This window comes from Austrofundulus limnaeus, unplaced genomic scaffold, assembly GCF_001266775.1.
Source record: "Austrofundulus limnaeus strain Quisiro unplaced genomic scaffold, Austrofundulus_limnaeus-1.0 Scaffold19, whole genome shotgun sequence".
Classification (NCBI taxonomy): Eukaryota; Metazoa; Chordata; class Actinopteri; order Cyprinodontiformes; family Rivulidae; genus Austrofundulus; species Austrofundulus limnaeus.
In genome coordinates, this window is record NW_013952421.1 from 535,470 (window position 1) to 548,563 (window position 13,094).

The following is a 13,094-nucleotide window of genomic DNA, read 5'->3' on the forward strand; positions in this document are numbered from 1 at the left end:
CCCTTCTCCCCTTATAGCCATCCTCTCCACACCATTATGGGTTTTTTTTTTTTTTGGTGAATCCAACAGTTTCTTTCTTAGAGAGTGTGTAGAAGTACTTTTACTTTTCCAATTTTTGTGAACAGCTTTATGACTTTTACTTGAGTAGTTTTCTCATCAGTGAAATGTATTTTTATCAAAGTAATTTTCTGTTCATGCAATTTTACTTTTATTTATCTCCCCCCAGTACTTTATAGACCTCTGGTAGACTCTATACTATGTAACAAAAGACTATAGCTTAAAGTAGCTAAAGACTAAAAGTAGCTAAAGGCTATAGAAGTTAAAAGTAACAAAAGGCTTGCTTCAATTAACTGAACAGTAGCTAAGGATAACATAAGACAGCAAGTTTGCCTGAAATATCAATGATCTTGAAGGAACTTAATAGATCTCAATGTATTTATTTTATTATTTTTTAGAAAACATGTAAATATAATTTTTAATTAAATTCATAGCATCTATCTACTGTGTGACTTGAACGTTTTGATATTTGCATTGAAAGAAAAGCACAAAAGTATACAGTGGTTAACCAAAAACATGAACAAATGCCGAGTCATCAGTACCCAATTATGTTTTTGCTAGAATACACAAGGTGTCCAGGTTCTGCAGAGAAAATATGAAGCTGAACTCGAAGCACAACGTTTCACCAACCTGCTCCACCTCCTGGTCTCAGACGACCCACTCACTCCAGGCTTCATGACTGAAAACACCCACAAAGATCTAATTGGACCAGAGTCTTCTTCCCTCAGAGAGATCCTCAGTGATGGATCAGCTGCAGCGCCAACGGCCGATTCAATCGACAGAACCAGCCGTGAACAAAAAGAAGTCCAAACTGCAAATGACTCTGCCAAGCAGGAAATCTGTTCAGGTACCTGTAACGCAAAACCGGTTAAAAAGCTGAAACCACAAGAAGCTACAATTTGTTCTGGTTTCCAGGATGTGGAGCGGTCATGGAAGACCTGCCCTACCTGGAGATCTTGCGTGCACCAGACACACGGGGCGAGGAAGACGAGGCCAGTGAAACAGAGAGCCACCAGAGCTACGAGAAACAGCGCTCTCTCATCACGCTCGCTTGGAGCAAACCGTCTGAGGACGATAAGGCAGAGACTGCAGGTGGGGAAACTGAACAGAATCGAGATGACAGCACGACCCAAGTCCAATCCACACAATGTGGCAAAACAGTTCAGGAGACAGACAGAGAAGACATGAACCCTACTCTGCTGCAGAACGGTTCTTCAGATCATCAGTACAGCCCAACAGAGCAGGTACTTCAAGAAGAACATGTCATAACACACTGTCACTTTCCTTCATCTGATTTCTTTCTATTTTCTTTCAGCTGAACTTGAAAAAGACACCAAAAACCAAACGGTCAGAAGGAGGAGAAGCTGCATCGGAAAGTGACCTGCAAACAGATGCTACAGAAGTTGAGAATCTTCAACATTTACAGCCAAATGTCTTGGATGACCTCTGCTCTGGAACATCTGATCCCACAGCCAGAGAAAAGAAGATGTGTCCCACTGAGTCCACACTGGTGGAGCTCAGAGGACCTGAACACTCAGGCCATGAGGACCAGACACGTTCTCAAGAATCAACAGTAAGACCTTTCTGTCTGTTTTTCTGATTTGTGCATCACTGACGAATCTAAGCTTTGTTTCACGTGACAGATGGAGTTCAGTCTTCCTGAGAGAAACCAAACGAGGGAACCCAGTCCGATGGAGAAGGAACGACATCCAGTGTCTGCGATGGACCGAGAGAGAACAATGCAGAACCTGGTAGACATGCAAAAAAAGTTTGAAGAAAAGCATCAAAGAGACAAAGAAAGGCAGCTGCTGAAGGTGAGACGTGTGAAAACAAAGTCTTTGAAGGTTTCTCCAGAGGCAAATGTGTCTCAACACAGTTTGTCTTTCTAGGTTCAGGAGCGTCTGTCGATAATCCAGAGCAAAAAAGCCGAGGAGGACCTTCTTGGCTTGAAGCATACAGACAGACTGAGGCACCTCACACAAGATCTACCCATGGTAACCATGTGAGAATCTCTAGAACACCTCAGATGTTTTGAATAGTTACCACTGGGTGCAAACTGTTGTGTTTTAGGAAGACAAGAACCAGCAGAAGACGGTCGTTAAGGAGCGGCTGGAACAGCTCAGAAGAGAGCGCTCTTACATCATGCAATCCAAGAGAGACAGGTACACTGTCTGAATCAGCCAGAGAACAGCAACAAAGTAATGTTGATGGGTGTTACAAATTAATCCTTGTATCTTTCAGGAACACTGCTGTGTTCAAGGAACTCCTGGCTCCAGTTCATTTGCACATCAGTGAGACAGAAGACGGAACAAACTGACGCTTGGTGTTACTGATTGACTTTTTAGTTCCAGTTTCATCTAAACTGTTAATGCTGTTCAGTGTTTTATTTACTTAACATACTTGTGTTAAGAAGTTTTATACCATCTTTGTTGTGATCATGTAAAATACAGCTCTGTGCAAAAGTCTAAAATCAACCCCATTATCATATTTGGTCTCAAAAGAACAAAACTTGCTTGTAACCTCTTGCAGATGCATTTGGTCAGTGGTTCTGCAAGTTTATTATTTTTTATTCTCTGGTAAATAGTTCTGTTGTGTCAACACAATCTGGTTATTTCCTTGGGTTTGAGAGCCTTTTCTTTTGCCAATGATTCACAGGTTGGTTAGGAGGGTTGAGAAACAAAACATTTCTCTGAAAAGGGTCTAGTACTGAATCAAATCAGAGCAAGGAAAATTCAAAGAAAAACTGTAGATCTCCAGAAAACCTTAAGAACTGGCACCCAAGAACACCTTTAAAAGAAGCAAAGACCTTTGCATAGTACTAAAACAAAAACCAGAAAAAACATCTAATTATTTTATATGTTTTAATGTTCATTTTGACAACCATATGCATCAACAGTAACGTAATTTAATTATAACCCCTTTAATCGTGTGCACATTATCCCAAGGCCAAAATGACAAACGATAAGCCTGAGGTGCATGTGAACAGTCCAGAGGGGCTCCATTTTTATGTGAACATTTATGTTGAACATTGTTCACTTGCACCAATGGACTGAGACTGGCTTTATTTACAGGTATGTAAGGATAAGAGAGGAACATGTGAAGGAACATTAGTTTCATTACTAACTCTACAACTGGTAGGTAAGCTACAGCTGGATTGGTGTGGGCTCGGGAGTCCTTCCTGAAAAACAGGACGACTCCTCATTCCAGCTAAGGTGAGGGAAAATATCTGAGATAAACATTCTTTTTATCCCACCTCCTCGTTCACTAATTACAGTATATTTGGTATTCACTCTCACAGTTCACTGCAAAGCATAAATACCTACCAGCCCAATGAGCTAGAACATTCCACAACAGCTCCCACACTCAAAGTGGATAAACTCTAGTAATGAGTACATAACTTCAAAGTCTGAACACTAACATTCACAGCAACATAAAGAAATCTATGCTCCAGACTACAAAGAAACAAAAAGCATGTTTGACAGGCCATATACTCAGAGCTTTGAGTGCAAGTGACGCTGAAACTGAATGAAACCAGCAAATAAAATGAATGAAAGACAGTTCACCTTCCAGGTGGCGGCAGATCAGATGTTTGGCTCTCAGGATAAAACTGGAATCAGGTTAGCTCATGTAGCGACAGGGTACTTCAAAGCAGAAACCGAAGTTTCAACAAGTCTGACAGATTTATCTTTTGTGTATGGACTCTACAAGCTCTTTCAGAGAGAAGGTGCATGCTCTTGTGTGTGACTCACCAAATTACAACTTTTACAAAATAGTTGACAATATCTGCATTTTGTACATTAGACTGGTGATTTCCTCATAAAGGTAAAAGTTTAGAATGAAGACAGAAAAGGCTCGAGTTGAGTTCACGTTAATGAACTTCTGAGAATGAGACTAACATCTACTGTTTGTTACACACAACAGTCATCAAACATCCAAAATCTCTCTGAGGTGGTGGTGAGCACAATGGAGCTGAGGATGGAGGAGTTTATTTTACATTTTTTCTTTGTTTTAGACTTATTTCCATCCTTTTCACTGGAATCATAAAAGGAGGGAAACGTGTGTGTGTGTGTGTGTACGCAGCAAGTTTTGAATGGTATTAGCAATGGAACCGAAACCAGGTTTGTGTGCAAGTCTTTGTAGAAGTCTTTCTATTGGTGTGCACACTGCACCCCTGGGCCGTGGTGACCCCCTTCATCATCAGAACTATCATTATAGGCCTCTCTCCGATCTCCACTGCCAGAACCTTGACTCTTGTCATAATCTGACAGCTCGACCTCCTCTGCATCTGGAGCAATATCAGGATATTCAGAACGAGCAGGAAGCAAATTCTCCAGGTCCTTAAAGAAACAACAAAAAAACACATGAATAGCTATTTTTAAACTTGGTTTAATTTTGTTTTTCCTCTTAGTTCCCTTTTTGAGTCAACTCACATTCAGTTTTTCAGCGCTGATCCAGTTGTTTTCTGGGAACTGAACATCAAACTTGATGTAAAGATCTCCCTTCTCGAATGGATTTCTGTACTGAGGCATTCCCTCTCCTTTCACCACTCGAATACAGCCTGTCACACAAACAGGTTGGAAAATAAAAAGTCTAAACTAGTTTTGAGTCATACTTTGAACTTAAAAATTGCCTGATCTGAAAACTTATAATTACACACATAAAAGAAAACTTTGAAGTCCACATTTTTATTGTGACATAAATAAAACAGACCTATGTAATGTTTAGAGATTAAATTATGTCTTTAAAGCAGCAACTTAGTGGTTTATAAACTTGTTTTTTTAAACCTCAATTCATAATTTTTCACTTTTATGCAAACTATTCCTAAAATGGTAACATGTCAGAGTTTATAAACACACATTTCTGCACAAGAGTTGATCATTACTTCCTGATGCATCTCAGTAATTCAGGTAGAAAAATAGAAAAAAATTAAGTAGGTCCTTAAGTAGGGTCTGAGGTCATCATTTTCACCTGGTGGTTGACCCAAACAGGACTCCAGTAAACCACTAGGTGAAAATGAAGACATTATTATTTTAACTGATCATTACCCTAAAATTAATGTTATTGTTATAGTGTACATCTGCAATAACCAAATGTTTTGAAACTTTAAGATCAGCGCTAAAAATAAGCCGAACGAAACAAAGAAAATTTAAGCTGACTCACCTGGCTCAATGACTTTGCCAGGTGGGTATTTGACAAGCAGCTGTCGTCCATCCAGATGTGTGATTGTCATCTGGAAGCCACACAGAGCCTCAACGAGTCCGATACGCTGGACCATGTGAAGGTCATTTCCATCACGCCGAAATTCCTGTTCAAATTGAAATTCATTGTTTTATTTTTTTAACAACAGGTTTGGTAAATAAACAGTACAGTCTGTAGATGTTCTTATGACATCTGATATTGATTACCTCATGATCTTTCTCCTGAAGCACCAGAACAATATCTCCTGGTTCAACACCTGGTGCTTGGTCAGCTTCTCCAGAGAACGTGATTTTCTGCCCATGTCTCATCCCTTTGTCCACATGAACCTCCAGAACTTTAGTGTCCTTGCATACCTTCTGACCTTCGCACTTTTTGCAGCGGTCCTTCTCATTTATTACCTCACCTGGACAACACACACAAAACTATACTTAAAAAAAACAGCCTTCTTTATGTATACTGTTTATTTTAGTATGTGGATATTAATTTGTATGAACATATTACCCTCTCCATTGCAGTCTGTGCAGACGGACTGCATTTGTTGAACCATCCCAGGAGCCAGCTGTCTGATCATGATTCTCATTCCTCGTCCTCTGCATGCCACACATTTCTGCACGGCTCCTGCCTTACCCCCCTGACTAGAATGGAGCAGTTAATCTGTGTTATCTCAATTGTTATCACAGACTATCACACAACATACATGGTTTCCAAAATAATATTACAAACTCTACATGTCAACTATAGAGGTTCATTGTTCTATAAGAACACATGTGCATAATGCACGTTTAATGGCGTGGAAAAAAAAAACTAATAGAAAGTACTGACGGGAAATAAACAATGGAAAGTGTTTTGGCTTTGACTGGCAGTGATACAAACACCTAACTGGACATGCAGTTTTCTTTATTGGTTTGCTGCAGGGCTGTAATAGGCAGAACAGATCACTTGCTTTTTTACTAACACACATTCACAAACTGACAAGCGCATCGGTTTGTGTAAATAAAATCATGCAGTGGATTCATTTAGCAACATGACAGCAGGCAGCTTCCACTTTTGTATGCCTCTCTCCGAAATACCAATTCAGTCAAACCTGGTCATCGCTCTCGTTTTAAAATTAGGCTAATTAGTAATTGTAACGCCCACTGAGTCAAAGTCAGATACTGCTCCTTTCTATTTTTAGAGGTTCGATAATTTTTTCATTACGTTAGTATTAGAAGTCAGGTACAAATAGAAGCAATGCTGTCTAGACAAAACAAAAAGGAGTCTTTTTGCCTAGATTTGCCAGATATCCCTCAATCTAAAAAGTCCACATCAGAACACTAATCTTCATCTTCAAAGAGTGCAGCATGATTTAATAAAAAAACTGAATTCCAGTGAGGCTGAACTGCATCAGGGAGGTAACCACTGCAACTAAACTAACAACAAAATATCATCAGGAAGATCTTTGAATATTAGTGCAGAGTGAACTTGTCAAAAAAACAATATTTAGATATGTTGATCCACTTGCCCTAATATGTATTGAATTTTTCAACTTAATGAGTGTATCTTTAGTTTGTTAGTTATGAATGTATCCAATACGTTCCAATTTATTTTTTTATGTGGCTGTTTTTGATGCTATTACAAATCAGAGCTTTAACAGTTCTTTTCTAATTTAATTTTAATCATAAATATGAAACCAGAGAAGTACACTCACCCATTGCAGGCACTACACAGCACGTTCTTACTGAGCTGCAGTTTTGTTGTTTTGCCATTGTACAAATCTTCAAGAGAAACTCTGTGACAAAACATAATTATAAAACGTTAAAATTTTAAAACCTATTATAAAGTATTTATTATACAATATGAAATACTTACTTCAGAGGGTGAACCATATCTTCTCCTCTTCTCTTGCCTCCACTGCGCCCTCTGCCCTGTCCACCCATGAAACCAAAGAGTCCTCCACCAAAAATGTGAGAGAAGATATCGTCCATGCCAGGCCCCCCTCCTCCTCCTTCTCGAAGCCCCTGCTCTCCATAGCGATCATAAAGCTCCTTCTTCTCAGGGTTTGTCAATACCTCGTATGCAAAACTAATTTCTTTAAACTGGAAAAAAAATTAAATCAATGACAAATCATTAAAGCATCAAGTGATGGAAGGCTGAGAAAAATGTAATTAATCAAAACTAGAAGCTCTCTTGTAAAATAAAAAGGTTGGAGTGTTAAGTGAATGTAGGTCACGAAACAAAATGCACCACAGAACTGATTTTATTTATTCATTTCAGAGGAATGTTGTTTAATATTTGATACATTGAGCTACACCTAATCAATCCTGCAAGTGTGTGTGTGTGTGTGTGTGTGTTTGTGTGATTCATTGCTACTGTAACTTCTGGTGTTGCTATTAAACATAAATATTGTCAATACGAACACATTTTGGTGTCTCATACCTTGTCTCCAGCATCAGGATTTTTGTCAGGGTGGTACTCTTTGGCCAGTTTACGGTAGGCCTGTAAAATAAATCAAGCAAAAATCAAATAAATACATACACCATGAAGAAATGTTCATTTAGATAACAGGTGGGACAGTGGCTGACACCAAACATACATGTAAGGTTGACTGGTAACTAGGGCTGCCACAAACTATTATTTTAATAATCGATTAATCATTGATTATTTATTCGATTAGTCGACTAATCGGATCATACGTTAATTGAATATAAAACAAAGAGCTTATCGTGCCAGAATGCAGCTGCTATTGTATAACCATCGTTAGATTTTAGCTAAATGCTAACTAAAAATAATTGCTGTGGAAGGTAAGTTCTGCTCTGCAGATATTACACAGGTTTCTCTTTCATTTTCTTAAAATGATCCCACACTTTTGAGCTCCGTTGCTGGGTAGCCATGATACCAGAGCCTGTCTGTATAATGGCGGTGTCCAAAACGGCAGGACGGGTCCTCCAAAGGTCGAATTTGTCGGCCGCATACGTCACAGCGTTGCGACGAAGGACGTCCAAAACCAAAGACTCCTCCGACGCGGCCGACAAATACGTCCTTCCTTTGGCCCGAATCGAAGGACAGGTCTGATGGATCCTTCCCGGCCCACCATATCCCATAATGCATTGCGGCCCGACAGGAGATTTTTTTATGCTAGTAATGATGGACGAAGCGAGAGAAAAGAATACATTTTGAATAAAAATATGGTGATATAAAAATTAAAAAAAAATTAGCGGTTGTAATTCTAATACTTTTATCATTTGTATGGACATGTTTCTAAATATTATTTTTTCGTCATAAAAAATGCGAAATAAACATGAACCTACAGCGGGTCAATTAGTTCTTCAAATGATACCTTTAAGTTAATTTTATAGTTTTGTGATATTAATAATGCTAATGTATTGATATTTTTCTAGTTTTGATTTAAGTTTGCTTGTTTAGCGTCGTCACAGTTGCTAGGTGACAAGATGTACGCCGGGGTAAGAAGGGGAGGCTAGACCGTCCAAATTCACAGCCTCTTTTTTTCCGGTCTTCCCGGTCTACCAAGGACCCGGCCCGCCTCGACAGGGGAGTCTGGGTCCTCCGGAGGACCCGGCCTGTCGTTTTGGACACAGCCAATGTCTTATGACGTCCATGGCCTACCCCAGTTACCACTACTGTGCATGTGTGTCAAGGACAGAAAGGCAGATGTGGCAGTGGAAGGTGTCAAAGCAGTTTGGAGAGAAAAACAAAGTAAACAACAACAACAAAAAAAATAAAAGAAAACGATTAATCGATTATTAAATTAGTCATCGATTATTTTAATAATCGATTAGTCGTCGATTAATCGTGGCAGCCCTGCTGGTAACTTTAAACAGGGAATGAGAAAACAGTTGTTTGTTTCATTTGTTTCCAAGGGGCCCTGTGATGGATTTAAAACCTATGAAATATTTTGTCTTCTGTTTACGATACTAAAAAAAAATACAGGAGCCATTATTAAACATATATTTACAAAAGTGGTAAAACCACTGACATGGAGAGATTCATTACAGATTCTAATAATGACACATTTTACGGGTTTCTCCCTTGAGTACATAATGTGCTACTACACGTTCATTTCTGCTTACAGGTTACTTGGACATATGAGCTCGTCACAAGTTTCTCTGTGACATTTACTCAAAACTGTGAAGTCAAATCAGCGTTACAGTAAATCTGTTATCGATACAATCAGCTTTAGCTTTACATAATCACATTTCTCTCCTGGCAAACCTCGAGTCACACCGGGTGATGATGGTGGCTAGCTAGAACATGTTACCCTTCCACACACAGGTAGGTGTTGTACCGAAAAAAGCGACCTAGCCGTCAATTCGAGGTCAGCTAGGCTGCCAGGATTAGCTTTCTTTTGAAAATGTGTCACCGACTCTTAATAGTATATCAAGGAACAATACAGTTGAAAGGAACGTGATATTGACAGAGATATGTATGTAATATTTTCTGGTTAGCTAACACGGTTAGCGTCGCATTCACCCGGCGGCTTAACTTGTAAATGAGAAGATTAAGAGTAATTAAAAAAACAACTAATCAGCTAATCAATTTTGATAATATATTTTAAAACACTAAGAAAATAAACAACTGCAAAACTGAAATGCGCCCCACCTGACGAAGATGCGTTTTTCGACACAACACACACGGGCAGCTCTCGCACTCGCGGCTGCTTATTTTTAGTTTGTCGCCAAGCAAACATATCGCCTGTGATGAATTAATATAAATGATAAACTTTAGAATCCACACCAACAAGGCACCAAAATCAAAGTTTGCCTAAATAACAGCTAGCTCACGCGCTAAGCCTTAGCTGGGAATCATCTGAAAACTGGTAACTACTAGCTCCGTTTTTTAGGCCGCACCGCACTCGGGACTTTTCCACCTTTGTTTCTCTCCATTAAATACAAAAGCTGGTATTTCTGTTTTAAAATACACCTACCTTTTTAAGTTCGTTTTCGGAAGCAGAGGGTGAAACTCCGAGGATGTCGTACAACCTGGTGTCGGCAACGTTCGCCATGATGCTAACCGGCCGGCTGAGAGAGCTTCTTTCAGCTGAGAGAAGAGCGACTGCGTCACGGTTTAGAGGTGTCCGCGATTTTGCCAGAAACTCCCGGCAGAAACATCTCCCTCCCTCCTCCCACAGTTTGTAACCAATGAACTCACTTCGGTTTTTATTTATCTATCTAAAAGGAAGGAAGAGGCCTAAAGAAATTAAAAGCACCACAGTTTGGACTTAGGATTTTTTTTTTGTTTATTTTCTGTCCAGTGAATCTGATCATGAAAACAAGAAGTGTCAGACTTTGCGAATAATAATAATAATAATAATAATAATAATAAGCCTACATCTGCAGTCAATGAACAGTTTTTTAAGTTCTCAATTTTGAGGAAAAATAAATTAATTAAAGACCTGACATGCTGTGCATCATTGTTCTGCAAATCACGGTTCTCAAACTGGGGTCCCAGGACCCCCAGGGGTCCCCAAGATGTATCTTGGGGATCCTCAAAACATTTCACTAAATTGTTAATTTGGTTTTTATTTTTAAAATTGCATGGAGAACAATGAAATAATAAAACAAACACAATAAACTAAATAAAAATATATATTCCCATGGCATTTAGGGGTTGAAATAGTTATCTTTTAAAACAGCATGGGGTATGAGGGGGTCCCTGGAATTTTTTCGCCCTTGTAAGAGGTCCCCAGACCCAAGTGGCTTGAGGACTCCTGCTGTAAATCATCCCTTTTTTCCCCCCAAATCCAGCTTTCAGCTATTATTTCTTTGGAATTGTCTTTTAATATTAATAAATTCGGTAAAATAAGTTGAAGCCAATTGTAAGAAAGTGTTTATTATTATTGTAAAGACCAGCAGACTTGATTCTGTTTATAACAATTTCGTTTAAAATAGCGTGCTTTTATTTTGACAACTTCCTCTAAAACCGGAAGTACGGTACGGTGACATTTAACCACCAGTACTGGCCTTCTTGATATTGACTGGAAGCTACAATAAGAGCTTGGAGTTACAATTATTATTATTAGCTGTTAGTTCAGTAGTGATGGGCAAATGAAGCTTTTCTGCAGCACTGAAGCTTGCTTTGAAAAAGGGTTCATTACTCGAAGCTTTCCAACACAGTTGTCTTTGGCGCCATCCTGTGGCCAAAAGTATGAAAAGCAGCTTGAAACAACACAAAGTGAAGCGCTTCGTCGTGATGGAGATAACAGCTTTTTAATGAGATATTTCTGTTTGAAATCAGGTTGTCATTGTGTTGCTTGAACAGATTTTATTTACTTATTTCGTTTTGTGGGTGGGAATGAAGTTACTGTTGTTTATGGTTTTTTATAAATAATAAATAAATAAAATAAAGTGTGCCAGTGTATTTTATACTGAATTATTTCAAGTTCATGATCTTAATTCATTTTCATTTAAAAACAAACTTAATTCTATACACACACAAAAAAAATCACAAATAAAATGAAAGACAGAAAGCAGAAAGAAAAGTCTAATTTTATTCTCTGCTCCTTATTTTCAAAAAATAAAATATAGGCTACTAGATTATTTCACACATTCCTTAAAACCAATAAATACAGTAGTTGAATTTCAACTTAAGATTTTCACAATCTTATCTTGACATTTCTCTGAGAATAATTTTGAATGTGATCATATATTTAAAATATATTCTGTGTGTGACTGCTTGTCTGTTTTTCTAAATACAGGATCAACAAAATCCCCACTGAGAGACTCTTCCGATTTACTTTAAGTCAGATGTTTGATATCTAAATTTTAGGCCCAGCTTTGAGACAATATTTTTTTTTACAATTAATTCTTCACAGTATTAATATTTCCTACAAGTCTGATAAATACAGACCCTGGTCTTTGATTTAAATTTTGACATGAACGTTCAAAACTTTTCCACTGAACTTTAAAATGTTTGGATAATCCCTTTATTAAATAGAGTCCATACAGTTGATCAGTTTCATCTAATGCTTCGTGCCGCCCTTCCTCCTGAGGACAGGGCATCGTCACCATCCGGTTGTGTTTTTTATGAAAATCATCACTTGTGCAACAAGTACAACTCTGCTCTGGGATGTGTCTCGCGCTACCATTGCTTTCTTTTTAATGATGAACCAAGCTGCACGCAGTCCTGTGTGTGTGTGTGTGTGTGTGTGTGTGTGTGTGTGTGTGTGTGTGTGTGTGTGTGAAGGTTTTTTTGTGTTATTGACTACATAAATTGTTGAGGATCTCTAACTGTGGCTACAGCACTTGCAAAATCTTTCATGAAAAGTTAATTTTCTCCATGATCTTGATGAATAAATTGAACAGTAAGCGGATCGAGCAACATCACAGCAACCCTATTCCCAGACCAACGACTGCTGAAACAAGAATAAAGAGAATTTTTGGATAAGCATAATGTGATTCTGTCAATACGCTGACAGAGTTGTTGCAGATGGATGGACTGGGGACATCCAACAGAATCTCAGTTATCAACCCAGCCACTGAAAATATAATAGTCAATTTTAAATGAAACATGTGACAGTCATCAGTAATATTAACATGTTTTGTGTCATTTGTTTCCTTCCTTAACATTTGAATGCGACAAGCATCACCAGACTTTCCACTGTTTGTGCTACTTTCCCAACTTTTCTCTTTCTATTGAGTGTTTTTTCAACATTTACATCCTTTAGTCGCAGCCTCATAGTGGTGAAGATCATTATGAATGTAATTATGATGATTAGAATGGCAGTTTTTTTTTCTCTCCGTTTAGTTTAATTAGGAGGGAAACTAAAGACACCCACTGTTTAAATTACAGAAACGTAGCATTATCATGGCTGGGGGAAATTATTCAGTGGTGAAAATTATTTT

The 13,094-nt window shown here is 38.4% G+C and overlaps 2 protein-coding genes across 3 annotated transcripts; one reads left to right on the top strand and one right to left on the bottom strand.

Moving 5' to 3' along the window:
• Positions 1-618: 618 nt before the first annotated feature.
• LOC106514290 (midasin) lies at positions 619-3,402 on the top strand (the record flags this gene model as incomplete). 2 transcript variants are annotated; one of them, XM_014003475.1, is given in 7 exon segments in its annotated part: positions 619-904; positions 973-1,301; positions 1,373-1,630; positions 1,701-1,871; positions 1,947-2,051; positions 2,128-2,219; positions 2,299-3,402. In XM_014003475.1, coding segments are annotated over 7 exon segments (1,317 nt in total), but the record flags the coding sequence as incomplete, so codon positions are not given.
• On the bottom strand, positions 2,905-10,364 carry dnaja2b (DnaJ heat shock protein family (Hsp40) member A2b). The gene is made up of 9 exons (XM_014003476.1): positions 10,178-10,364; positions 7,672-7,731; positions 7,105-7,331; positions 6,944-7,024; positions 5,758-5,891; positions 5,463-5,659; positions 5,218-5,362; positions 4,488-4,615; positions 2,905-4,394 (listed from the first exon to the last, which is right to left on the bottom strand). Exons 1-9 carry the CDS (start codon positions 10,253-10,255, stop codon positions 4,206-4,208), a joined length of 1,239 nt encoding a protein of 412 aa, XP_013858930.1. The 5' UTR covers positions 10,256-10,364; the 3' UTR covers positions 2,905-4,205.
• Between the last annotated feature and the right edge of the window lie 2,730 nt (positions 10,365-13,094).